This window comes from Sturnus vulgaris, chromosome 9 (genome assembly GCF_052056855.1).
Source record: "Sturnus vulgaris isolate bStuVul1 chromosome 9, bStuVul1.hap1, whole genome shotgun sequence".
Taxonomy (NCBI): domain Eukaryota; kingdom Metazoa; phylum Chordata; class Aves; order Passeriformes; family Sturnidae; genus Sturnus; species Sturnus vulgaris.
Genome location: NC_142251.1, coordinates 29303790 through 29331716, shown reverse-complemented (window position 1 = coordinate 29331716; position 27927 = coordinate 29303790). Strand labels below are relative to the sequence as shown.

At 55.4% G+C, this 27927-nt stretch overlaps 1 protein-coding gene across 5 annotated transcripts in view; it reads left to right on the top strand.

Annotated features, from left to right (window-relative positions):
• Positions 1-27927, top strand: part of CACNA1E (calcium voltage-gated channel subunit alpha1 E) — a 107808-nt gene that overhangs the window by 3444 nt on the left and 76437 nt on the right. For all 5 annotated transcript variants that reach the window (XR_015805549.1, XR_015805550.1, XM_088170322.1 and 2 more), the window contains exons 2-4: positions 12421-12687; positions 21054-21159; positions 21582-21721. Coding sequence is in view for 3 of the 5 variants with exons in the window: in XM_088170322.1 (XP_088026448.1) it covers positions 12421-12687; positions 21054-21159; positions 21582-21721 (513 nt within the window). In the remaining 2 variants the exon portion in view is untranslated. The remainder of the gene's footprint in view (positions 1-12420; positions 12688-21053; positions 21160-21581; positions 21722-27927) is intronic.

Here is a 27927-nt window from a genome sequence, read left to right as displayed (position 1 = left end):
AGACAGCTCAAAAGAGAAGCCCCTCCTCGAAATAAGCTCCTGTGGCTTCTCCAGGAGGAGCAACTGCTTCCTTAGCTGATGGTAAGGACAGGCAGAGCCATACGGGGAGTGCATCCCAGAAAAGCTTCAGGCTGAATTTCACTCACACAGGACCCAATCCCACTTTTCATGGCCAAAACCCACGTGTGCATGGGAATTTGTTAAGCTCAGCTTGTGCAATTCAGGGAATGCATGCTGTGCCCTTGTTTTGGGATGATATTTACAGCCAGGATGCATGGAAAAGCCTGATTCCGGGCAGATGTGGGGCAGGGAATGGAGGAGATGGGGGGGGTGGGGAAACAGCAGACTCGTGGCACAGTGTGAAGGTGGGACGTTGTAATTCAGTTTTTGAGCACCTGAGAGATGGGTGGAGGGTCTGAGTGTAATGTAAGGATAATGTAAGTAAAAGTGATGTCCTGCCTTGGAGCATCTGAATTCACGTCTCTGGTGCTGTGAATTTGCGAGGTCTCCTTTTCTTGGGAGCCTAGGGAGCTCCCAGGAGAAGGAGACCTTGCAAGCTCCTGTTCCAGGGAGCTCTGTGCTGCTGCCTGGCTCAGCCGAGGGGCTGGAGCATTCCTGCAGCTCTGCCTCCGCGTGGCTGGATGGGAAGCAGGGAGGGAACAGAACAGGCTGCAAACGCACAGGGTGTTGCTCACAGATCTCGGTGCCTTTTTATGACTTGGCAGCCTCTGTCTGGTTATGTGCACGCTCTGCATCCCAGATTACAAATGAAGCTGAATTTTTTTTTCCTTACATCTTTTTTTTTTTTTTTTTTTTTTTTTTTTTTTTTTTTTTTTTTTTTTTTTTTTTTTTTATTTTTTTAAATTCTTTTTTTGCTGGCGCTGAATGAGACAAAGGGCCCTTTCGGTGTGTGCTGGGCTGCCAACTCCATTGCTGCCTCCCAGCACCGTCTGGGTCTGCCTTTCTCCACCATGGGCTCCTCTTCAGACCTCTGTTGCCATGACCCCAGGGCTTTGGGAGGGCTGAGAAATAGGTTTGGGGCAGCTCAGGCAGCTGGCAGGAGCTCGGGGGGGCTCTGCAGGTCAAGGCCCTCAGATCTCGGTGGCAGGAGATGCTGGGAATTATGTACCTGGAGGGAGGATCCCTCCTGTAGATCCACCCATGCCCCCAAGTTTATGACTCCCTGCAAAGCATTTCATTTCTCTGAGTCTAAGGAATGTCTGTTTTTTAACATGGCTCTCCCTGCATGAGGAGCAATGCAGGCAGTGACAAGGACTGTGGATATGCTAAACCTGGCAGTGGGTGCACTGAAATGTGGCTTTTGTCATGGTACTTTGCCTTGAGCAGCAGAAAAACATCTCTCCAAAAGGTATCTGCCCTGAACCTCCCTGTGCTCTCCCTGCTTCCCTTTAGTGCAGATCAAGGTTTGCATCCTGGGGAAGAGTTTGGTTTTTGACCTGGCATGAACTCGAGTTCCACTGAATATCCTGGCAACAGCATCCTTCACCGAATTTCCTCAAAGCCTGGGTTTCTGGCACACCCTGCAGGAATTCCCTGAGTTAATTCCAGTGACTGCAGAGCCTCCCAGGGGCTGCCAGAGGGGTGGGCAGTCGGGGACAGTCCGAGCCTTCCTGCGTGGCTGAGCCAGTGCAGGCTCAGAAGTGGTTCCAGGGAGCTCCTTAGGAGCTGAGCATGGAAGGACAGGGTGGTTCCCAGGAGATGCCTCCACTCGGGAGCTGCTGCCTCATGTTTTGCCACTGCATCCTGCTTCCCTCACTGGAATCTCAGCTGCAGGTGTTGGGAAGATTTGTTAGCACGTCTTGGAGCAGGGTTCAAACCATGGTCTGTGCTTTCCAGGAACCAGCCTTTGGAAAGAGCTTCCCCCTTAGCCTGGGGCTGGCCGTGGCTCAGAAACACTGAATTATTGTGAGGCAGTGAAGTGGCAAAGAACCTCAAGCAGGGTCACCTAGAGCAGGCTCCACAGTTCTCCAGGTTTCTCCCAGTAGCATGTCCAGGTGGGTTTTGAGTATCTCCAAATATGGAGAATCCACAATCTCTCTGGGCAGCCTGTCCCAATTGTTTAGTTCCCCTCACAGTGAAAAACTCGATTCCTCTGTACAGGCAGAATTTGTTTTATTGCAGTTTGTGCCTGTTGCCTCTAGTCCAGTCTCTGGGTGCTACAGAGAGGAGCTCTGCCTCTTCCCACACTGCCAGGTGTTCTGTGCATTGATCACATCCTGTGATGTGATCCACTGATCACAGCTCCTGTCCTTCAGTCACCTTGGCTGAAGTTGCTCCGGTAGCCCATGTCTCCTGTCCTGTGGGGCACGGCATTCTGGATGTGTCACTAGAGCCAAATGAAGGGGACAGGCCACCTCCTCGACCCACTGGCCTTGCCTAACACACCCCAGGGGGTTGCTGGCCCACTTTTTTCCAGAGCACAGTGCTAGTGGCCACCAGGTCCCATGGGGCTCTCCCTGCCCAGCCCCTTCCCAGCCAGCACTGGGTTTGTTCTTCCCCAAGTGCAGGGCTTGGTGTTTCCCGTGGAGCTGAACTCGTGCTGCTCCTCTGCTGTTCCTCCAGGCTGCTGAAGTTCCCTCTGGATGGCAGCACAGCCCTCTGCTTCAGCACTGCCTGGTTTTTAGCCTCTCCCTGCACTGGCAGAGCAGGATTCGGTGCAGCCTGCAGGCACCGAAACTTCTATTTCCCGCTCGTTTGCATCCTTGTTCTTTCCCTCCCCTGGAATAATTCAACCTCTTCCCCTCTCCCAGGCAGTCCCCAGCTGTCCCTGTGTGATTCTGATGGGAGGCTGGCTGCTGGCTGGGAAGTGTTTGTGACAGAGGTGTTTTCCAGCCTCTCCAGTTTGTGGGGGTTAATGTTATTTACTACTCTCAATTTCTTAGGTGTAATTGTCTTGCCCCTCCCACCCTCACACACTGTTTGTATTTCAGGGATGACAGTGTAATTCAGGGACCTCACGAGGTATCTATTTTGATCAGACAATCACTGATTTTTCATTTAACTCAACATTTTCCATTTTAAAATATAGAGGATGTTTGACTGCTCACTCCCAAAATGACATTTTCTCGACTGAGGGTGGTGAGGCCCCTGGCAAGGGTTGCTTAGAGAAAGTGTGGATGTCCCATCCCTGAAGCTGTCCAAAGCCAGCCTTGGAGCAACGTGGTCTGGTGGAAGGTGTCCCTGCCCATGGCAGGGGGTTGGAACGAGGTGATCTTTGAGGTTCCTTGCAGCACAAAACATTCCATGATTCTATGAAACTTCAGGAAGGTCCCTGAAGTTGTACTAAAGCAGCTTTCAAATGTTTGGTGCTTATCCCAGCCACGGGGAAGGAGGTCAGTGGGGCACTGTCCTTTCCAAAACCCACCTGGAAGAGCTCGTGTTGTCACATCTTCCCTGGATGATGCCAGCCAGCCTGCTTAGTGGGAAGGAGCTTTCCTGCAAGCTTGGAAGGTGGATGATACTGTGATGAAACCTGCGTCATCTCCGTGAACTCTGCTACAAATCCCAACTCCTTTATTTGTCCCCAGAGGAGCTTCACAGGAGTAGCTTTTTCCTCCACCTCTCCCACAACTCGTGAGACAGTACCTGATATGCTGTAACTGCCTTTACTGTGCCATTTCTTGGGTGGAATTAAGCCTAAAAATTCTTCAATGGACTTTTTCCCATTGAGGAATCTCTGGGAGCCATGCTCAGCCTTGGCTGCTGAGGGTGTTTGCCTTCACGGAGGCTGCTGAGCTGTCGCTGCAGCAAGGGGGACGTTTTTTCACACCTCCCAGCACTGAGGAGCTCTCAGAGAGAGGTTTTGCTCTTTGGCCTTCTCTCTTTCACAGGTTTGGGAGAGGGAAGCAGCATCTCCTTCCTGGCTGCATGCCAGGGATGGGGCTTCTCTGGCTGTCTTGAGCATCAGCTGCTCAGTGCAAGTTCAGACCTGCTGGAAAAATTTTTTTCCACAGCTCCGTCTTCTCCTGGCGCTTGTCCTGACAAATGTAGTTTTGTCAAAGCCACCCCTGTTTGGAGAAAGCTGAGCCTGTGAGTTTGACTTCATTAGGTTGGAGATAGAGTTGGTGGATTTCTGGTCCAGCTTTCTTTTTATTGCAGGGCGAATATGCAGCCTGAAAGCAGGAAGGAGACTCCTCTGCCATCCCACCCCCGGCAGTGGGTGTTTTGTTTTGTGTTTATCCAACTTGAGCCTTGCAGGGCAGGCAAAGAATCAGAGAAAGCACTGCATGGTCCTCAGGCATGGACCTGCCTCTTGGAGGGGTGAAGAGGAGGTCTAAGGGAGAAGAAAATCTCCTGCTGGCTTTGGCTGGAGCTAACACTGCTGTGCCGGAGGGGTCGTGAGGATGCTGGGGGATTTATTTTGCTTTGGGCAGTGCAGTGGTTGAAAAAATGCTTTTAGAAATCCCTCTCCAACCCTTCGACAAGCTAATAATAATTTTTTTGCTGTTGGCTGTCTATGGATGGCTCTGGGGATGTCTTTTCTGAGCTTGTCCCACACACGTAAACTTTGGCAGCTTGCTGTCTGGCTCTTGCAGGGCTTTGGTGGCAAGAAGGGGAAAAGAAGGGGAATATCCCCCCGGGTCTCTGCCCTGTCCCTTCCTCATCTCTTTGCTCTCCCTTTACTCATGCTGCTCAGTCCCAATGTTTTGGGCAAGGCCATTCTCAAATATCCCTATTTTTCCCCCATTGGATCTTCTCAAGTGGACCTCTCTGGAAGTGCCTTGCCCAAAGGTGGACCTGTCTGAGATGGAGAAGGATGGAGAGGTGTGATCTCACCTCCTGCCAGCTTGCTTCGTGTGAGGCTGGGATGCTCTACAGCTTTTGGCTGAGGAGAGAGGTTGTGTAGAGGGATTCGGGGGTTGGAAGCAGGGATGGAAATTTGCTTTAATGTGACGGCAAAGCAGGGGAGCGTGGATAGCTGTTCCCTGAGAGGTGGGATTGCTGCACGCCTGCCCAGAGCAGCCAGGATGTGAATGCTAATTAGAGCCCGGGCTGGCAAAGCTGCATAAAGCAGCAGGGCACTCCAGGCAATTTATTAATGGGTGGTTATTCCAGGGCCCTTCAGTTGAGCCACAAAAGCCTCCTGGCCTAAGGCAGAGTTACCCTGAGGAGCTTTGCATTGCCAGAGTGGAGTGTGGAGGTAGGAAAGGGGAGAGCAGGCAGTGTCAGGCTGGGGGAAGCATCCCTGCAGCCAGCACTGCAAAGCAATGCTGTCCCTTTTCTCCACGGTTTGGGGGTGATGGGGTCTCACCTGCCTCTGTTTGAGGTGTCAGCAACCCCCCTGTGCTCGTTTGGGTGTTGTCATGCAGCCACAAAGGTGGCTTTTGGTTTTGGTTGGGTGTTTTTTGGGGAGGACAAAGCCCTGAGCAGCCTGTGGGGGTGGGTTAGTGCAAACACTGAGCTGCACAGTGGCAGAGTGAGACCAAAATCAACTCCTGTGAGTTTTGTGGGGCTGGATGCACATCCCTATGAGACATGAGATTCCTTCAAGCTTCTCCCAGCCTGCCATCATTCAAAGGCCTGAGCAGCCTGGTCTAGTTGAAGATACTCAAGGCAGGGGAATTGGACTAGATGGCCTTTAAAGGTCCCTCCCAACCCAAATCTATTCTGTGATTCCACGATTTGGTTGCTCAATCCACCTTTAATTCAAGATGTGACAACGTTCTGCTTTATCAGTGGCTCTGATGCATGAGCTGGCCCAGTCCCATAGCAATGCAGGGTGGGGCCACATCTCCCTTAAATTAGTTTAATCTTAATTTGTAAGATGTATTTTAAAATAAACTTTAGTTTTTCAAAATAATGTAAGACTTTTTAGCTTTTAAACTGTGAAGTTTTTAATACGTTTGGTTTTTTAGCTTAAGAAAATATCAAAGCTATGCTAAATTAATAAACTTAAAAATTTACAGATATGCATGTTAAAACCACTATTTTTTTTTTTTAATTTTAAAAAATCAAAATATCGTCATGACACCATTCATGTGTCTGCCCTTTGCTTGCACAGAAAGATGTCACCACAGATCACTGTGAAGCATCTGCATGCAGGGGAGGAGGGGAAGGGTTGGATGCTCCCTCCATAAACAGCTGTGGCTAACCAGCCCTGGCCTTTCACTCCTAGGGCAGCTGGAGGCTGCTGGGCCCTGATGGCTTCTGGTGGGATGTCGTGGGTTTGGGAACCTTGAGTGGAACCTGCTCCACTCGTGTTTGTGTGGCACTTTGCTTCAGGTTTGTGTTGCACTGTGTTTTGCTCTGCAGCTGAGAACTGGCAGGCATTCTAAGGAGTGGGACCAGAGATGCTCTGGGCTGGATTGTCTTAAGCAGACACTTGCAGAGAGGTTAGGAAAAGGGATCCCTAGGGTGGGAATGCAAGGTGTGCTGCAGCTGGGGTCTTGGGAAGGAGCTGCAGAGGGAAACCTGGGTGAGAGCTGCTTGGGCATTGCTTGTTCTGTGTCTCCATCACCTGCAAGAGCTTGTCTGGAGGGAGCTATAGCCACTCAAGTCTCCTTTTGCAGAGATTAATCCCTTATCCCAGCAAAAGAAAGCTTTACATGATTGTTTTCCTATTGATTTTGAAGATGCCAAGGCTGGCTGCTGGACTCGTGGGTCTTGGTAATTAAAGCAGTGGTGTCTGTGAACGTGGGGATGTTTCATCACAGCAGCGTGCAGATAATTCCACTTCCAGCCTCACACATCCCAGCTCTCCTGCCATGGCTGCTGTGTGACACCTGGAGTGGCTGCTGCAGCCCAGGGCAGGGTGAGGAAGTGCTGGCAGTGACTTAAATCTGGAGGCAGAATTCACAGCCTGGCGTGAGATTTGCTGGCTCTCACTTCTCTTCCAACCCTCTGATCCCTCAGTGGATAAATGCCAGTGCTGACCCTGCGAATTCCACCTCGGGCTTGGTGCTGGGAATGTGTCCTGGTGCATGTGAGGATGATGGTGCCCATCTCTGCCAGTGCTGGAGAAGGCACATCCTGGTGAGGTTGTTGAAAAAAAAGTGGAAACAGATGGCAGAGAGGAAACATTTTCCCTGGTTTGGGTGAGAGCTGCCTTGCTTCGAGGTGGTGCAGAGCCTCTGCAGGGCTTTGTTGGCACAAGAAATGTCATCAGGGCTGTCCTGGCCTGTGCCACAGCTGCCAACATCTGCACAGATGAGCATCAGGCAGAGGCTGGTGTGGTGCCCTCCTCCAGAGATGCCATCCTGGGTGAAGTGTTCTAGCCCAGGGATTCTGTCTCCCTGCTGCTGCAGAGGTGCTCAGCTCAGCAGGACTTCTCCTTTGCAAGTGGGGAGAACATCTTCCTTCTAATCCAGCAGGTAATAAAACTGTTCCTGGAAAAAAACTTGCATTCCTGCATGGTTATAAACACGCTTCTGAGTCACAGCTACTCAGTCCCAATTTGAAATTTGGCCAGAGCACACTGTAGATGATTCTCATTTGATCCTTTTCTTTTTCATTAATTTTTTTTTCATCTCAGCATAGCCATATTTAAAAAATAAATCAGGATGCCAAAAGCCACTTTCTAAGATGAGTGCAGTCCATCACATCTCCTGGGAATATCAGTCATGGAAGGGGAGCCTGTCCTCCCTCTCCAGACCCTGCAGCAGTGTCATAGAATGGTCTAAATTTGAAGGCACTTTGAAGATCATTTGTCCAGCCCCTCTGCTATGGGCACTGACACCTTCCACTAGACCAGGTTATTCCAAACCCCATCCACCCTGGCTTGAACATTTCCAAGGTTGGGGCAGCCACAGCTCCTCTGAACAACCTGTCCCAGTGTTTCCCATCCTCATAGTGAAGAATTTCATCCTAATATCCCATTTCACCCTGCCCTCTGTCAGCTTGAAACAATTTCCCTTTGTCCTGTCACTGCAGGCCCTTGTCCAAAACCCCTCTCCAGCTCTCTTGTGTCCCTTTAGGCACTGGAAGGGGCTCTAAATTCTCCCTGGAACCTCTTCTCCAGGCTGAACAACTCCAACTCTGAGCCTCTCCTCAGGGACTTGTTCCCTGCCTGGTGCTCCCTCCAAGCTGAGGAGCAGCTCTGGCTTTCTGAGCAATCTGGGGCTTGGCAGAGGATGCTTTTAACACTATTTGCAGGGGTTTTTTTTTATTTTTATTTTTATTTTTTTTTTTTCTTTTTTTCTTTTTTTTCTATTTTTTTTCTGGTGCCTGTACCCAGCACTGCACAGATAGGAGATTCCGGGGTGCCTGAGGCTGCTCCCGTGGCTGCGCGAAGGGATGCGGGAGCTGCGCGGGGGCTTCGCATCTGATCCAAGCATCCCTTGGGAAGGGGTCAGCCGGGGGGAGCCCAGCCGGGGCCCGGGCTGCTGTCCGAGGCTGGGGGGGCGCAGGGAGGGGACAGCTGCCACTAGATGGCAATGCCGGAGCGGCGGCAGCGGCCCCGCGGAGGGGGGAGGCGGCGGGGATGTGGCACAGGGGCTCGGGATCACCCCGGAGGGGACAGCCCCGTGTCTCCGGTGGTGTCCTGCCGTGCACGGGTGGTGGCGTGGCTGGGAGAGGTGGGGGGAAAAGCAAGGAGGCGACCTGGGTGGCAATATTGGTGTGACAATCGTGGAACTGTGGAATCGTTTAGGTTGGAAAAGGCCTCTAAAATCATCGAGTCCAACCATTAACCCAGCACTGCCAAGGCCACCACTCAATCATGTCCCCAAGTGCCACATCTGCACGTCTCCTAAATCCCTCCAGGGATGGTGACTCCACCACTTCCTGGGCTGCCTGTTCCAGGGCTTCACAACACTTTTGGAGAAGGCACCTTTGCTAAATCCAGTCTGAACATCCCCTGGTGTGACTTGAAGCCGTTTCCTCTTGTCCTGTCCCTTGTTGCCTAAGAGAAGAGACCAACCCTCACCTTTCAGGAGCAATAAGGTCTCCCCTGGCCTCCTTTTCTCCAGGCTGAGCCCTCCCTCAGCTGCTCCTTCTCAGAGCTGTGCTCCAGACCGGAGGAGTGTTAGCCTGTCTTGCTAAAACCAAGCGCATCCCGAATGCCTTCCTGTCCTGGCACCCGCTGTTCCCTGCCTTCTCGCATTTCCTCCATTGACAAAAACCCAAACAGCCCCACATGGCTGGCTCTGAATCCCTGTGCCATGTTGAATCATGTGGGCATCAGCCACACTTCTCCCTGACTCACAGATCCCAGCGTGCTGGGTGAGGGTCAAGATGAGAATGGCAATAAACATCCTGGGAAACAGAGCCTGCATCTCTTGGCATAGCCAGAGACTTTTTTATTTCCTTTTGGCTCTCAATCTTCTCTTAAGGAGCTGCTTTCTCATAAATATCCCATCCTTTAGCACCGTCTGAGCAGGAGAGAGGCTCCCAGTGGTGTCATCCTGCACTCTGCTCTCTCTGCAGCAGCGAGTGTAGAGTAGAGGCAAGAGCCAACTCCGGGTTCAGGGGACAGCCCAGTGCCCCAGCAGAAGTGTCCAGGTAAGGGGTGCATCCCTGCTCTAAGGGAATGGAGGAGGAAGGCTGCCTTCCTCCCCCTCAGCCCCTTGCTCTGAGCCAGGCAGGGGATGCAGGGGCAGTGCTGGTGCAGCCTTCCCCATCCTCCTCATGCTCTGGGTACCAAACAGAGCCTGAACACTTCGGCTGGGTGGGGCCTTGCCGTGCAGGCAAGGGTGGGAGAGGGCTGGGGGGAGCAGGAGCTCTGCGAGGCTGAGGATCTGCTCCTGGCAATCGGCCCAGCCCCGGGCTTAATTAACAGTGGCTTAAAGGGCTGAAAGGTGGGAAGAGCAGCACCGCTGCCGAAGCTGTGTTGGTGGTGGGGAGGAGGAGGAGGAGGTGGGGGAGCTACAAATAATAATTGATTCGTTTAGGGCAGTGTCTTGCCTGGACAGAATCGAAGGGACTGTAATTAGCTGGTAGCTGCTGTGTGTGGCCACCTCCTTGCCTGTTCATAGAGTGAAAAGCCAGGGTCACTGTGGCTGGCTGGTGGCCTGGGAAATGTTTTGGGAGGGATCTGGGTACCTCTGCTCCACTCTGTGCTGCAGGGTGGTAGTGAGATGGCTGGGGAAACCCTGCAGAGAGCCCACTTTGGTTATAAAGATCATTGGAAGGAGAGAATTAAGAAGGGAAGCAGCAGCTGGGTGTCACAGAGAGCTGGTGGGCTCGCAGTACCTGACTGAGATTGGGGCAATGATCCCACTACCCTTTTTGCCAACACTCCTCTGTTATCTTGCTGAGGAGGATCTGGTCCTTCCTCTTTCTCACCCAGCCAGCCCAAAGGCTCCTGGCAGTGCACCCATGAGGGCCTGGCCCAAAAAACGAGTCCTATGGCCCTTCAGCCACTCTAGTGCCTGTGAAGTGGGGAAGTCCCTGGTCAGGTGTTGCCAGGCTGCACGGAGGGAGAAGCCCAGGCCCAAATGAGTTAATGATTTATGTGATGAGGAGCTAGATTTATTTAATATTTTTAAAATTCATTTAAATGCTTCAAGCAGTCCTGGCTGCCCCACAGCAGGTTTGAGGGACAGGGCAGCAGCCACTGTGTTTGCAGAGCAGGTTGTTAGGGTGGACGAGGGGAGAGCATGGCAGGGACACTAGATGTTTTGTGCTGCTGGCTGGAGCCATGGGTGGTCTGCTTGTGGGAAATGCAGGTAGCGAGTGTCACAGGCCGTGGGGAGCTCTGTGGCCTCGGGGTTCAGCGGGAGGGGTGGGGGACCCTGCGTGTGAACAGCTCGCAGGGTGTGCTGTGTGCTGTGCTGTGTCCTGCCTGCTGGGTACCGAGGACTTGGGGACACCCCTGGGGGTCTGGGGCTACCCTGTGTGTGCCAGGAGGGCAGGGTGGGTTCCCCAGAGGTGGGTGGGTGGGCAGGCAGCCCCCTCACCGGGGCACAGCCCAGCCCAGGGGACCCTGGGCATCCCTGGGTGACCTTGGCACATGCGTGGCTGTAGCATCAGCAGTGTCCCCGGTCCCCTGCATTTACTGGGGTGCCTGTGGCGGGGGGAGCAGGATCAGAGACATTCCCCCACCCCTATGTAAGCTCCTGCAGGGGCACATCCAGCCTCGGCTTGTTTACACCTCTTGGATGAGCTGCTGTTTCTTCCAGGCAACATCGCGTGTCAAAAGGAAAATACCGAGGTGTGGAGGCTCATCTGTATGCGAGTGAGCAGGAGGGCACTCCCCGGACACCCGCTGGCATCGGGCGGCTCCGGCAGGGAGCCGGCAGCCTCGAAGTGTCCCAGGGATGGGGGGAGGATGATGTGTGTGACCGGAGAGAGATGCTCGGTGCGGGCTGAGGTGGGGTGGGGGAGATGCAGGGAGGGGAGCCCCCCTTGCTCCCCAATTTAGCCACTCACCTAAGAGCACCCGTGTGCCGGAAAGCCCTCTGCAGCCAGGGCGGGGGGTGTGTGTGCTTCTGGCAGGGTGGGGGCTCCCTCATTGCCTTTGTTCCCTTCAGACCCACCCCTCGCCTCTGATTTTCCTTTGCGGCAGCTCCCGTGCTTGCCAAAAGAACGCACTGGATGGAGCGAGGGAGCGAGCCGGGCGTGTTGTGCGTGTGTGCGCGCTTGTGTGCGCCTGTGTTGCCACTGACTTCATTAAAGCGAGCTGTCCCCGAGCTGCAGAGGCGCGGCAGCCTTTAATTTTGTGGCCCGGCTCCTGCGGGAAGCCGACGTCGCCTTGCGCGCTCCTGCCCCGGCAGCGAAGGGCTGGGCATCCCTGCCGCCGCAGGTGCCCGCCCGGGGGCTCAGCCCTCCGGCCCTGCCCGCTGCCCCAGCGAGCCGGCAGATGGGCGGCCGGGCTCCCGCAGGATGCTGAAGATGGAGTCGGGAGGAAGGAGTTGGACACTTGGCTCCAACTAGGCTGGACCACGCTGCAACCTGTTCCCCCGGCCGCGGCTGCTGCGCTGGGTGCTGTTCCGAATTGTGTCTTCCTTCCTTTGCCAGGGGGTGGCTGGAAGGACTCGGATCCCTGCCTTTCCCGTGCCTGCTCTCCGCTCGCCTTGCGGCGGGGCTGGGGGGTTAAAAGGGGCTGGTTTGGGCTTGCGGGCAGAGCGGTGGGGAGGATGTGGATGGGTTTAACCCCTTGCTTCGTGGGGGAAGATGCTTAGGGGCTGAGCGGCTGCGGCCTCCGCTGGGCACGGAGGAGAAGGAGGGCTCGCTGCCCGCCCCGCTGCCCGGGTGGCCGTTCTGGGGGGGGCTGGAGGTTCTGGTGCCCCCCGTGCCGTGCCGGAGGCGCCGAGCCGGTGCCGCACGCTGCCACCTCTCCTCCACGCGGGTCCCTGCTCCCCCGGAGGGATGGAGGAGAGACGGAGCTGAGCATCACCCGGAGAGGAGGAGGGGGCTGTGGTTGGGACTGCGCCCCGCAACCCCCTCCCTCTTCTCTCCCACCCCCCTCCCCCCCGCCGCCTCGGTGCTGCTGCTTTGGCTCACCTGTGTGTTTTCTTCCAGGATGGCTCGCTTTGGGGAGGCAGTGGCCGGCAGGCTGGGCTCTGGAGATGGGGGCTCCGACCAGAACCGGAGCCGGCAAGGAGCTCCTGCCCCTGCGGGAGGGAGCCCGGGAGCCTTCAAGCAAACCAAAGCGCAGAGAGCCCGGACTATGGCTCTGTACAACCCCATCCCCGTCCGGCAGAACTGCTTCACCGTCAACAGATCGCTCTTCCTCTTTGGGGAAGAGAACATAGTCAGGAAATATGCCAAGAAGCTCATCGACTGGCCATATCCTTTCTGCAGCCCCTGTGAGCCCCCACCTTCGCTGCCCGGATTTGCCTCGGTGGCCGCCCAGGACACGTGCGTGTGGCACTATCGGGCAGGTAAGGTGTGCGGAGAGGGGTGCCCCGGTCCCCGGGGATGCTCTCCTCGCCCTGTTGCTGCTTCCCCTTCTGTCCTCGGCTCCTCGCCTGCTCCTGACAGGAGCTGAGCCCTTTCTCCCCTCTGGGAGCCCCCCAGCCCCTCCTGAGGCTTGGATTTATTATTCCCCCGTGCTAATAGGGACAGGTGCTCTGATCTCTGCGTGCTTTGGGATGCTCGGTGTGTGTGCCTGGGGAGGCTGGGGGGTAGTGGCCTTTTCTCTGTGCCTCGATGTCTTGTGGAGTTTTGTCACCCCACCCCACCCGGAGCCACCTGGGAGCCCGTGAATCTCCAGTCCCTGCTGGGTGGTGGCTCTGTCCCTCCTGTGTGTGCCCTCTTTGCTGCAGATCACGCCTGGCAGGGGCACAGCCGTCCTCACCCTGCAGCCCCCGGCCCCCCATGGTGGCTCTGGGAACTGGCTGCCCCCTCCCTGCGGCAGAGGGAAGGATGTTGGAAACCTCTGGCTGTGCCCCGTGGCCCTTTTTGTGGAGGCTGGCATGGGGAGCCCTGATTATATCCCAGGGACCCCTCTCCTAGCGCAGGGTGGAGGGTGCAGATCTCTCCCACTCCTTCCCCTGTTCCTCCATCCTTTCATACCTCCCCACGCACCTCTCTCTCCTCCCCCCTCCCTGTGGGTGCCCCTGGGCGCCTTGGCTGCTGCCCAGCACCACAGCTCTCAGCCCCACACCAACCTGGGCTCGATGCCTGCTGCCCCCCGAGACACCTCCTGGGCTTTGCCCCCACGGAGGAGCTGAGCCCGAAAACTTCAGCGTGGCCACGCTTTGGCTGTAGGAGCCTCCCCGTACCGTGTTCTGCAGCAGTGATTCCATGCGGCTCCTGCTGCTGCCGCCGCTTTCTCTCCCTGCAACTTGTTGGTTGAGTTCCTGGCTCCTCTGGTGGGCACGGGAGAGCTTTCCCCGGTGCCAGGCAGCAATGCCTCGGTTTTGTGCAACAGGTACCTAGGGGGAAAGCCTCTGGTGAGGCCCAGGGATGCAGGACAGGTCACCCACCCTGCAGAGCATCACTGGGGAATCGTCCCTTTGCAGCTCCAACACGTCAGGTCAAGCCTCTGCCAGGCAGGGACCGGTCCTGCCTGGGGAGTTGTGACATCTCGAGGCTTGAGGGGTGACCTGGGCGTGAAGGGCTGGCTTGGAGGGGCTGAATTCCCCATGGCACCCCTGAATCTGCCCCTCCTGGCAGCGCCCACGGGGCGGGTCGCTGCAGGACCTCTGGTGTGGTGAGCTCGGCTCAGCGCGGAGCCCTGCAGGGCAGCGGCCAGGCCGGCTGCCTGCTTTTCCAGAATATGCCAAATTATTCATGTGCTTTTCCAGTGCGGTGTGGGAGGGCTCTCGCCCCTCTGGTTTTTGTTGGGAGCCAGAAAGAGCTGGGGTGCTGGCACTGGCCCGACACTCCCGGCGTGGGCTGGGGTCCCGTGCCGGTGTGATGTCTCATCTCCAGGCAGCCGCTGTCTCCTAGAGACTGGAGCTCCACCACCACATGAGCAGAACTCCCCAGCATTATTCTCCCCTGGAATTTGCAATGCATGAGGGAGATGGGCTCATTTCGTGGTTTTTTTTCCAGAAGTAAGTGACATATTCCCATGTGAGTGCTGGGAACAGGCGTGCTCCAGGCGCGGGAGCTCAGCGTTCCTGCCTATCCCCCGCCCTGCTGCCATCTCTTTCCAAGAAAAATGCATCCACCCTGGATGTTTCTCTGCACCACTGGAGTTTTGAGGGCTTGGGAATGGGCAAGGCCTTTTGGTGATAAGTTTGGTTCGGTTGGCCAGGCCAGTTGTTCCCATCCTTGTAGTTGTAGCCTGGCATAGGCGGTTGGTGCCTTTTGGTAGGGCCAGGAAAATCATGTGAACACCTCAGCTGCCTGGCCTGGAGCCCATGGCATCGCTCCTGGGCGAGGGTATTTTGGGGAAGAGAGCATTGGATCTTGGCCACGGTCAGTAGGAGCTGCTGGCCTTGGCAGGGCAATGGGCCAGTCCTGGTGCTGTGGGTCAGGGTGGGCACAGCAGTGAGGAAAGCCAAAGGGGCTGGAGAGGAGCGCAGGGTGAAGTAGAGGCTCTTCTTCATCCAGCTCTGGTTGACTAGGTAATAGGGCTAAAAATATCTGGTGATTCAGGCCTGGATATCTGCTGGGTAACTGTGTAATTATAACCAGCAGCCTCTGCAGTTTGGCTTCCCAGTGTAAATAGGGATGATGCATGGAGAAGAAGGAGGAGAAATACGAGCAACTGGGATTGGGATGCAGCTCCATGGGAGGCAAGTCTTCGCTGAGTTCCTCGCTGGAAAGCCCAGTGCGTTGCCTCCACTGGAGCTGCTCTTTTAAAACTGGTCCTGCCCAAACCAGGGGGCAGCTGCTGTTTTGGCTGTAGGAACATCTCCTCCTCTTCTCCTTGGGAAATGCAGCCTTGTCCTCCTGCCTGCTCTCTTCCTGCTGATGGCCAGGCCTTTCACCCTGATTTCATTTGTTTGGCTGCCTGGAAGGCTCCAATTCAGTTAGTACACGAGATGGGCTGCAGCTCATCTATATCTGCTCCGTTCCTCATCCACTTAATCACATTTGACCTGGATAAGATCCCTCTCCCGCCCCAGGAAGGCCAGATGACATTGTGTGGCTCTGGCTGTGTCCCCAAGGACAGCATCTGGCTGCAGGCTGCCCACTGCACCTACCCCCAGTGTGGCAGGGAAAGAGGATGTCCATCAGGACCTTGCTGTTCCCTGTGGTGAGGGATTTCACCTATCTCGGCTCTTTTGAGGACCAAATCTGGTGCTGGGCTGGCCTAGAGCAGCTGGATTGCCCAGAACCCCCGGGCACGTCCCCATCCCAACAGCCAGGGAGATTTTGCTCCATGGGAAGCATGCTCGTGAGTGCCTGAACTGTTTTGCTCACCACAGCTCTCACTGTGACCTGATGCTGCGTGGGCAGTGCCCCTCGGGAACCCTGGTGATGTCACGCCCCACCTTGGCCAAGCATCTCCTGCACCTTGGCTTTTCCCCAGCCAATATTCCGGCATGTCTCGCCTTCCCAAGGGAAGAGCCTGCGCCATGTCGTGCCATCCTTGGGAGCTCCATCCTTGCACTCCCCAAGAACATTTCCCCCTCCCCACCTCCCAGCCTGTTTGCTGTGCCCTCCATTCATCAGATTTTAGAAGGTTTTTTTTGGGGAGGGGCGAGTAGGTGTAATGGCAGGTCCATCTTTTTGACAGCCGGGGAGAGCGAGGCTGCCTGTCAGATGGTGAATTTAAACAGAGGCAGCTGTTGTCATGGTGATGCCAAGTTGCATCCTGTTGCTGTGGCAACCAAAGTTAAAAAACTGATGTTAAGGCAGGAAAATCACATGATGTGGTCCTTTTTTGTTTAAGGAAAAAAAAAAAAAGGAGGAGGAGAGGAGAGAGATTTGATTTCCAGGGTGAAGTGGGGGAGAAGAAGACGCTTCTCCATGGAGCTGTTTGCACGTGGCAAGCAGGCATCCCACATCCTGCATCCCGCATCCCTACGGGAGCGGCAGCAGTGTGGGCAGCTCTGCCCCGTTGGACTCCTGGCTGTCACTGCCTTCGGTTTAACCCCTGATGGAAACCAAAGCACTGCATTTTGGAGCCATAAAAGCAGCAACAGCTGTGACTGCAGAGAGGGAGTGTAATCTCCTGTGTCCATGCAGAGGGATTGAGGCAGGCTGGGTGCTCCAGGACACAAGCACAATCCAAGCCCACATTCATCTCCTGAGCCTCTGTGTAGCAGGCACACAGCAGCTGGCTTGTGTTCAAAGTGGGAGGATTTGGGATCTGGATGTCGCTTTCTTTTAATCCCCCCAGCATGGATGGGCTGGGTGCACTGGGTGGCAGGACACAGGAATAGAGACGGGGGCCACAGCTCTGTGGCTGGACAGAAATCCCTTGTGTCCTCAGGGACAAGCCAGGGAGGTACTGTGGGGATGGAGAATCCCAGAGTTGAATTAGGGCCACTCACAGGCTTTGCTCTACTTGGCACTTTCGTTTTTTCTTGGAAACCAAAAACCTCAAATGCCCACAGAGGTTGTGGACTTCCTGGAATTGTTCAAGGTCTGGTGAGATGGGGCTCTGAGCAACCTGGTCAAGTGGGATGTGTCTCCCTGCTCATGGCAGGGAGTTGGAACCAGATGACTTTTAATGTCCCTTCTGACCCAAACTATTCCATCATTCTGTGAATACAGCCTTGGAGAGAAGGTGCTCACTTTTCTGCTGGGGTGTAGAGCTGACAGGAGGAGGATTTGGGCATCCTAAAGGTGAATGCTGAAGATGTGGACCTTTCGTAGTGTCATGCCTTGTCTGTGTGGGACAGGCAGCAGTGCTGGGATTGGGACCAGCAAGATGAAGTCCACAGGTGTAGGAATTGAGCAGGGAAAGCCCCTCAGAGCAGCAGGTCCCCAGGGAGGCATGAGGAGAGGTGGGAAATAGAGACATGACCTTCTAGGAGATGTTGGAACCTGGATGATGCAGGCATGGACAGGGGTTAAGTTGCTCCTGCTCTTTTGGTGGCACTGGAAGGTAGGATTCCCCAAGGCCCGTGTGGCCTCACTCCTCTGGCTCCTCTGCTCCTTCCCCACCTGCTTGCCCAGGAGTGGATAGAAAAGACTGGGAAGGGGTGGGGTGGAGGGGAGCTCTCCATAGCTCCTGTCCTTGCCAGCATCCAAGGAGGGATTTAGGGATTTGTCTTGTACCCAGCCTTCGGCAGAGATTGTGTCAATGTCCCATCAGCACCAGAACCCATCTCCAGGGATTGGACCTGGGCTCACTCCCTGTCTTAACAAGATCTGAGTGGGCTGGTGTAGGCTTCTGGTGGGGGAGGAAGGTGAAGAGGAAGGTCACAGCTGGAAGATCTGCCAGTGGCTGAACATCTTCCTGACAGGCCCGCCAAGGAGCTCCAGCTCCAGGCACGGGGTTAGCCCACAGTGCCTGCTCCAGGCGCTCTGGGGGATGCCCCCATGGCCTGGGGTCGCTGTCCCCTCCTCAAAGGCACCGGGAGGGAAGCGTGGAGCTGCAGGTGTGGCGTGCACAGGGATCGGCCGAGTTGCTAAGGAAACAAGTCAACGGTGCAGGGGAGAGAGAGCATGGAGTAAAGGAGATAAATCAATAAGAAAACCTATTTTTATCGGCTCCCTAATGATCCTCCAGGAGAAGCCAGACGGAAGAGGAGGAGGAGAAGGCTGGAGGGAGATGGGCTGTCATTACTGGGCCTGAAGGGAGGCGAGGGCTACTCTGCATTTTGGGTGGTTGAGAAGTTGTGTAATTATTCATCTGATGTGGGAGAAAACAAAGCACTGATAAGGATTGTCTGGTGGGCTCCAGCCCCAACTGGGAGGATGCCTGCTTGGCAGAAGTAAAGGGTGGGGATAAAATATCCCTCAGTTCAGCCAGATGTTCCTGCTGTCCCTTGAGTCCCTTGGTTCTTTTCCTCTTGGTCCCTCAAAACCTGGCACAGCTGGAGCTATGGGGGCTGGTTTCCATGGGGTTGATGTCTCACACAGCCCTGGATGTGATAACCCAGGCTCAACTCCTCGAGAAACTGGGCCAGTGGGGTTTGGGGAATCACTTTTGGCAGTGACCTCATGCTGAGGTCAGTGCTTTGGGGAGCGATTGCCCTTTCAGGCTCGGCCAGGTTGGACGGGGCTCTGAACAGCCTGGCCTGGTGGGAGGCATCCCTGTCCATGACAGGTCGGAACGAGGTGGACTTTAAGGTCCCTTCCAACTCGAACTGTTCCTTGATTCCATGATATCTGTTCACCCACTTGCTAGAGGTGGAGCAGGAACGTGGTCCCGTGCAGGGGTGTGACAGATGTGCATTATCCTCGTGCTTTGAACCAGATGTTGGGGCCAGGTGGTCCTGACCCCTCCCAGGCACTGCTGAGCAGGGCTCCCACGCTGCTGCTGTTGGGTTTTTCCCGCCCGGGTGTCTCTCCCGCGGGAACAGCGGCGGGGAGTGGCAGGGAGCAGTGCGGGATGCTGGGCGGGCTGAGCCGCGCCGGGGCGGACAGACGGACTCTCCGCGCCGTTCCCACACTTCTCATCTAGGCAAATGTGCCTGGTGCCTGGGGAGCTGCTGCCTCGCCCCACTAACACGCTGTTTGTCTCTTAAGCCGGTGCTAATTGCTCGCAGACTTTCAGGAAAACGATACAAAAAGATCCCAAATAGGCTGGTGGCGCGGGGCCAGCGCCGCGGTCGGCTGGAGCCAGAGGTGGGATGCAGGGAGAGGACGTGGCCTTTGCCGGAGCCATGCAGTGAAATATTTACTTGTGTTGAGCCTCAGAGGAAAACTTCTGGAGTCTGCCCCCCCCTTTCCCAAGCACAGGCAGCCACTCCTACTCCGTGCCTGGCTGGCAGCAAGGTCTGAGCCAGCAGCAGGGAGCTCTGCAGCCTCTCTCTTCGGGGTTGCCTCTAACTTAGCAACCATTAATTTCATTGAGTGGCCTTTTAAATGCCTTGGATGTATCTTTCCTGGCTCTTCTTCCTACCAGGTTAAACACATCACAGCTCCCACAGGCCCTCCTTGGCTGCCTCTCCTGGCCATCTCTCTGGAGACCTCTTTCTATGCCCATCCCTGCTCCTACCTTGCCAGCGTGCCCAGCGTCACTGCTGCTGGGGTCACTTCATGCTTTCCTGTTTCCCTGGGACACTGGGGTGTCTTCTCTTGCCTGTGGGCTCTAGGCCACTGGTTGAAAGCATTTCACTGTAATTGGTAGCCAAAGGACGAGGTTGGAAAAGACAAAATCACCCTTTTTCCCAGGGCTGATGGGATGGACCTTGGACACGTCCTTGCCTGAGGATGTCGGGTCTGGAGAACCGTGGTGTGGTGGGGAAGGGCTTAGCCAGCTTGGGATGGTGGGAGTGTAGATGATTCCTTCATGGGCAAATCCATCCAGGTGGGATCACATCCCCTTTCCACAGACACACGTTTTGGGAAAGTAGCAGTCCTCTCTCGGTGGCTGCTGGTGCCAGTGGTGGCAGTAATAGAGCTGTTTTGGCACAGAGGGAGTGGAATCAGGGGCGTGCTGCCTGCTGCTGTATCGCTCCACATTTAGTTATTGAGGACAACTGGGCTTTTATTGTGAAGAATTGGGAAAGATGGATGGCAAGCTGGAAAGATATGGCCATCCTGTCATTTGGAAGTGCTTTGTTTTCAGAGCTCGGCAGTAGGCCAGGCAGGAGAGTGCTCCGTGTCCCTGCCTCGATCCCATGAATCAAAAGGCAGGAGGAAGCTGAGTTTGGGGTGCTTTCCTGGGCGTCAACCTGCCCTTCCCTTCCTCAGGTCCTCAGACACCAGCATCTGCTGCCACTTGTCCTGGCTCAGGTGGCTGCTGGGGAAGGGTTGTGTAAGACCTAGACATGGATGTAGGATTTAGGATTGCTCTTAAGGGTCCAACCACATCCTGTTGACAAGGTGCTGCTGACCCCTTTGGGGTCTTGCTGGGGTGTGGCTGAGCTGGGATATCTCCACAGGGATTTCCACCCTGCCTGAACTGAAGCTCAGACCCAGGTGTTATCAGTGCCTCGAGCTGTGAATGCTCAGCCAAGTGCTCTGCAGCTCCCCGTGCCACCTGGGTTCATCCTGCTGCCCACAGGGTGCTTGGCGAGGGCACACAGTGGACTGATCCAGGTCAGATCCCCAGGACTTGCAAGGGATGCTCCATCCTCCTCAGGTTGTGCAGCTGCTTCCTCCCATGGGGAGGTTTTTGGGCAAGGGCTGCCAATACCTTGTGACACCTCCCCTTTCTGACTCCCATCTCCTGCTGATTGGTGATGGAAAAGAGAAGGAAAACAGGGACATGCTAACCCTGGCCAGCAGTGTGCCATGCCAGGGAGAGCCTCCCTGATGCTGCCAAGGACCAGGCCAAACCTTCTTCCAGTCAAAGCCCAGCTTGATAGTCCCACTTCAAACCTTATGTCCACCTTCTGGGCTCCTTGCACAAGTAGCATCCCTCTCCCAGGGGAGTTTTCATCCCAAAACACCTCTGGTTGATGTTGTACGAGCTTGGGGAGGAGGTGATGAGGCCCAGCAGGTCTTCAGGGAGAAAGGTTTTGGGGGGCTCTCACCCCTCTCATTTCCAAGCAACACTGAGGTGGGCTTCACCTTCCTGCCTGAGAACAGCGTGTGTGGATGTTCCCATGGGGAAAACAGGTGAAACGAAGGGTGGGCTGGAGGGTTGGGGGTGTCACCCACCTGTTCTCTGCTCCTTAACTCCCCTCCACTCCCTTCGAGTACATGATCCTGGCGACCATCATTGCCAACTGCATCGTGCTGGCCCTGGAGCAGCACCTCCCTGAGGATGACAAGACGCCCATGTCACGGAGATTAGTGAGTACCTGTGTCCATCCCTCTCTCCTGCACTCTGGGATGGGGGAGGAGTCAAGGGTAGCCACCCAATCCTGCCAGGCAATTTCTTCTGATTTTGGGGTGGCTGGACAGGAGGTTTCTTCTGGGACTAGGTGCTCCAGCCTTCCTGGGGCTGCTGTAACATACTCCTTCTCTATGGAAAGGGTTCAGGAAGGTTTAGACCCCTTAAAAAGGGGTAGGGAAGGACTGGGGAACCTGAGTGTGTTATAGACACCCTTTTTTAATTTCTGAGGTTGCTGCTGGCTGAGAAAGGGCTGGGAAAGCTCCCAAAGGAGATGATGGGCCTGGGTGGGATGGAACACAAGTTGGGTCAGTGTGAAATGCCTGGTGCTGTGTTTGCTAAGTCTCTCCCTCTCACTGGGTCACTGATTTCACTCTGGCAGGAGAAGACGGAGCCCTACTTCATTGGGATTTTCTGCTTCGAGGCTGGGATTAAGATCGTGGCCCTGGGGTTTGTTTTCCATAAGGGCTCGTACCTGCGCAATGGCTGGAACGTCATGGACTTCATTGTGGTCCTCAGCGGGTGAGTTGGGTGCTGTGGGGCCACTGGTGGGGTTGGTTGGGCTTAGGGACTCATCCTGGTGAGGACACAAGCCCTTGGTTTGCTGTTGTCAGTGGTGTTTCATTGTCCTGATGAGGGAGGGGAGGATGGCTCCCTGTGCTGAAGGTGCTGTGTTGGCTTTGCTGTGGACACTGAGAGGGGACGAGGTTCCCTATAGGGGCAGTAGGGCTGGCCCTGAGGCCACCAGGTCTAGCTTTCCTCACTGGGTGGCCTGTCACCCACCTGAATACAAGGCAAGGTGAGGACAAGGAGGTGGCATGACCTGATAACTGGATGTGATCTGGGAGAGATTCTGGGCAAACCCTACATGAGGAGGTGGAAAATCTCTTCTCTTGCCTTCCCAAGCACTTTCCAGGCTTGCCCTGGTGCTGGCGGTTTGGGAATGAGGTCTGGGTAGGGTCACATTCCCGGGGGATGCTGTCACCATCCCAGCGTGCAGCAGTGGTGCCGGGGGTGGTAGCACACAGAGCTTCACGGGTGCTGCTTGTGTCGCTGGTGGTGTCACCTGCCAGCGACATGGCCCAGATTTGAGTCCTGCTTGCAGTATGCTGGGCTGTCCTGGTGACACAGAAATGAGCAGGGGCATTTGGGCTTGTGCTAGCCAGCACTAGCAGCCAGCTCGAGCTGAAGCCCACCCAGGGTGACCCTGAGCTCCTCTCTGTGTGGAGGGCAGGTGGTGCCTGGATTGTGGATATTTCTTTTTGCCTGCTGATGGAAACGTCACGCTCAGAGGAGCTGGTTTGATGTGTACAAACAGATGGTGCCCATGGCTCTGAGTGCTCCATGAGCTCCATGAGCTGGGTACAGAGCAGCTGCAGGGCTGGCTGGGAAACTGAGGCATGGGGACCAGGCAGGATGCCTGGGGTCTCTACAGAGCTTCCTCCTGCTGCACAGTCCTGGCTCTTGGCTTGCAGGATGGTGGCACTACATGGGATGTGACGCCTAGTTGGATGTTTGGAGGAGAAGGGGAATGCTGAGTCTGCTGCTGCTGGGATGTGGTGATGGGTGATGGTTGTCCATGGTGGAGCAGTGCAGGTTGGGACTGTGTACGAGAGAAGACTTGAGGAGAGCATGGCTGGGGACATTTTTGACTCCCTTGGTCCAATGGGGACCTGGATGGCCTTGCTGGGGGGTGGAGCCATGTAAGCTGGGAGTGGAGGGTGTGCTGGTGGTGGGTGATGCTTCTGATGGGCAGCAAGCAGGCGGCCTGTGGGAGGTGCAGCCCTCGCATGGGAGGCTGCTGCTCTCCCACATCTGCAGAGTCTCTCATGGAGAGGGTGCTGTGGCTCCTGGGCTGGGCACAGGTGCTCACACCTCTGAGGACTCCATGGGACCCACATTGGTAGCAACAAGAGGGGCTCTTGGCCTCACTGGGCTGAGTGTGCAGGAAGCAGCTGGGGGGCTGGGAAATGCCCATCACCTGTGTCCCAACTTGGGCATCCTTCGGGGTGTGGGCCAAGGGGCAGCACTGGGCTGGGAGAAGGGGTTCACCAGGGACCTCTTCCTGCCCTCCCCGCGGCTCTGGGCTTGCTGCTGTAACCGAGCTGGTGCTGAGTCAGCGCTCGGCAATTACTCACTCGCAGAAGCCTCGCCAGCTCCTCTCGGTGCCAGGCTGAGCTGGGCCCCGTGCCAGGGAATCAATTGTCCATGAAGGGCTGCGAGCACCGCGCTGGCCACCCTGACAGGAGGTACCCACGTCCCCCCCAGGACTGCCAGTCATGGGCCACAGCCCTCCAGCGTCTGCTTCCCCACCACTGCCCCACCGGGGTCCTGATGTTTGCTCCAGCAGAATGGAACCCTGCCCAAGGAATGCCCCTTCTTGCCCCAGCAGTGCCCACCGGCGTGGCCTCACTGACTTGTTGGGGCAAATTGTGTTGTATGGTGGGCGAAGGAGGCAACCCATGGATTTTCATTGTGAGCTGGTTTTGGGGTCACTGGGATCAGCTGCAGCGGGTCGTGGGCTCCCCCGCAGTGTTCAGGTCTTGCTTTTGCCCTGCGGTGCTGCCAAAGCCGCTGTTCCTTGGTGCCATGGTTGCGCTTCCCATGCAGGAAACTCTCGCCTGTTTAATCTGCTGAATTATTGGCAAATTCCTGCAGCAAATAATCCTTGGCTGGCAAATGACTTGCAAACAGCTTGTGGGAGAAGGTTTGCACTTGGCGGCTCGTTCTGTGTTGGTTGCGTAAGGCGGGCGGCGGGGCCTGCACAGGGGCTTCGGGATCGCCTTTGCAGACTCAACCTTTCTGCCTGACAAATGTTAAAGGGTCTGCACAGAGATTTGTGAGATTTGTTGGCCGTGCGGATCTTGTTGTGGCTTATGGAAAGGCTGTGGCTGTGGTGGAGGGGATGCTGTGATCGGAAATGCAGGGTTGTGCTCGCCTCAGGATGTGCTTAGTGAGTTTGGATGCTGGTGCATCCCCTGATGGGCCAGAGAAAATATCCATGTGAGCAGGACCCATCTCAGGATCCATCCCTGAAGGACCCAGAGGGAGCCAGCATCACACTCACTGGCCCTTGTCCCTCCAATTGTGACGCAGGATATTGCTGCTCCTTTCTGGACTTATTTGTTGCCGTGTATCTAATGGGAGAGGTCCTTAGCGCAGGTGGCATCATGGTCACAGACACCACGCTGGGATTTCTGTGAACAGTGGGATTTTCTTCACCCTCTCCCTGCTGTAAATAAGCCTAATGAGGGATTTCTCCCGTGAGCAGCCTCCTGGGACCCTGTGCAGGAGTGGATGGCACTGACTAGGGTTCAACTGGTGTTTGCTTCTTCTGTCGATAAATCAATTTTTTTTTCATCTCAGTGGAAATCAACACCCACCTAAAATTCCCTGATGCTAAAGCTTCCACTGGGGAACTAATAGTCACATTTGTAAACCTGCTCTGTTGGTAACCTGTGGTTTCCAAATCATCATTGCTGCCTGAAAAAAAACCGGCCTGTTCTTCCCCAGCTAAAAATAATTTTATATGAAAGTGTGCATAAAATACCTTTACTTGCTGTTCTGAGGCAGAACCAGCGAGGGGAACATCTGCGTTTCCCCTGGGGTTTGGGGATGCTCGCCTTGTCACTGTGTGAACCAGAGCCACGTAGGTGCTGAAGCTGGACGTGGGACCTGCTTGATGCAGTGTGTGACCTGGACCAAAAAAGAGGAAAATGACTCAGAAATGGTCAGAAAGGTCAGAGGAAGGTTGGTGACCTCTTAATTGGTGGTTCTGAGAAAGTGAGGCTGGCAGAGCTTCAGCCACCAGCAATTGGAGCATGAGCTCCCTGCTCCCTGGGTGCCATTAGGAATAGAGAACAAGAACCCTACAGCTGCCTGCTTTGTCCTACACCCTATCTGATGGAATAGGAAGGGTTAAACTCCCTCTGCAAATATCCAGGTGGGTGTGTGCTTCACACACACGGGTGCCTGAGCATTACCAAAGCACCATTGGCTTTTTTTAATAGCAGTAATACAATAACACGTGAGAGGTGAAGGGGTGGGGGAACACTTCTCACAATGAGAAAAAAAAAATCCAAACGGGAATCAAAAGGCCCTTGTGAAGTTGTTCTGCTCAGGAGCTGGGGAAGCAGCGGCTGTAAAAGCCGGATCAATACACCGGGGTCACGCAAAGGAAGCGCTGCCATCAGGGTTTTTGGGAGGGTTTAATAACAGCCGCTACACCTGGGTGCCTTTTGTGAAGCCCTTGGGCACGGTGGTTTTCATTAAAGGGTTTTGTGGGGTGGAGCATGGCCAAGGGAAAGCAGGAGTGAAGGATTGCTGGTGCTGCCTGCCATTCCCTCAGCAAACCCAGAGCCAACTGCAGGGGCACCAGCCTGTGCTGGAGCAGGAAAGCCTGGCTCTCCAAGACCTGTCCCAAAATCCATCATCCTCTCCCTACAAAGCCAAGCAGCAGCTGTGAGCTCGGTCTCTCTCTCTGACTTCCCAGGGCAATCCTGTGCACACTTATGCCCTGATTTCCTGCTGTTGGCTGGTGGGAAGCAGGATAGAATCATTCCAAGGAAGGTGCTCCCTACTGTGCTGCAATGTTGCAAGGTGAGCCCAGGGATGAGGAGGGCAGGTTTGCTTTTTTGTTCGTTTTGATGCTGCCTGGATTTTGAGATGACTGTCCTGGAAAGTTCCCTTTTCATGGTTCCCCTTGAGCTCCCCCGTGGGAGAGGCAGGGATGTTTTGCCCTCAGGTATTTAGTGCACCTCGCACAACCCCAGTTCTGTGTGTTTGGGTGCTCTTTTCAATCTTAGAGCTCCGGAGATGGAAGGGGGATCCTTGAACAGACACTGGCAGCAGCTGCATCTGGGAATACTGATGTGCTGCGTGCCCTGGTGGTTTGGGGTGCTGGCCCCACAGGTGTGTGGCACACCATGCAGGTGAGAGATCACACACAAGCACACCTGGGCTGGGAACAGGCTCTTCCCACGGTGCCCACACCTGCATTTCCCTGACCCGGAGAGTACAGTGCACACCCAGGCAAGGAAGCTCGGGGGAACGGATAAGAGATTTGGAGAACAAGTGTGGAATCAGAGCACAAGTGCAGCATCCTGATATGGTTACCCTGCTGCAGCCTGAGCCACTGCAAGGAGTGCTGTCCCATAGGGATAAACCAGCAAAAAGACAACCCCAGTTCCAAAAGCACAGCAATACTTTGATCACTCCAGACAAGACGTTTTTCCCCCTCTTTCCTTCTTTTCCATTCACGAATGTTGGCAATATCCAACCTGAAGCCCCTCTTCCACCCCTTTCCCATCTCCTTCCTTTCAGGACAATTAGTAAAATGTTTGGTTTTTCGTCTGGATGAATAATTAATTTCCCAGCTTGGTGAATGATTCATGTGCCATATGCCACGGCCCTGGGACGTGCCCGACACCAGCACCTTGCACAAAGGGCAGCACCGTTTCCCTGGCTGGGTGAGGAGGGAAAAGTCTGGAGATGGGGGGTGGAGATCCCTGCGCAGGCAGAACTCCGGCTCTGGCTTTGGGGGGGACAGGCATCCCGCCTTCTAGCAGCACAGGATCCGGCCCTCGTGCTGCTCACGCGATTCCCGGCTCCATCCTTCCCGGCTCCTCTTCCCCGCCGGTTGGTTTCCCGAAGCCGCAGAGTGAGTCAGTCCCTCCCACGTGGCTGCTGGTCCCTGGGGGCATTGCCTCCCTGCCAGGAACCCCTGCGCTCCCCAGGGGCTCCTGCTGCACCCCGACACCCTTGCAGAGCTCCTGGTCGGGGGGATGCCCTCATTGCCCTGTGAGGATAAACCCTTAGGCTTCTTTGCACCTTGCTCTGGGAGATGGGGTGAGGGGTATAAGCCTGACCTGAGGGAAGGGGCAGTTGTTTCCTTCTCATCCTCGCTGAGAAGGTGGGATCACACAGGTGGATGCTCTGGGGTCTCGTACTCCTCCTTTGTGATGAGTTCAGACAGGCCCTGCTGTGCTCCACCCCTGCCTGCTCTCCATTTCTCTTGTGGGGACAGCTCTCCTGTCTGCTGCCAGTGGCTTTATGTTTCCACCAGATCCTGTATGTGCAAATGCAGCTTTATCAGCATCACCTCACCCTGCCAAATCCTGTATCCACTGAGAGGCAGTGTGGGGATGGAGGCAGGAGGGATCTCTTGTGGGGCTTGGCCAACCCGCAGGGCTCAGATCAGGGGATGCTCCCTCATGCCCCAAATCCTGGGGGCTTCTCCAGGAAGGGGTAGCCTTGAAGGATCATTTCACCCCCCAGATCACAGGCTGGTAAGGGCAAGTTTTGTCCTTCAGCCTCATCACACCACTCAGGGAGTCACTCGTGCCCATCCAGACCTCTCCAAGCTGCTGGGAGGGGCGGGAGCAGGAGCTTTGCAGCAGCTCAATCCACCTGGGTCACAGCCCCGAAACCTAGAAAGAGCAAGAGGAGGTGATGGAGGCATTGACGTTGCTCTGAACTGTGCCAAGGGCAGGACTTGGCCCTGGTGTCTCTGTCCCTTGGTGTCCCCAAGGCCGTGCTCTGCTGTGCATCCTCAGAGTGAGTGACCTGACCCTGCTGGCCTTGCCTCGAGCCAGGCTGGGACACAAGAACCGTGAGAGTGTCCTGCTACACATGATGCTGCCTGCAGAGAGGCTAGGGGTGGATTCACCCCATTGATTCACCCCCAGAACAGGGCAGGAATGGGGTGAATTCATCAGGTAACTCACTTT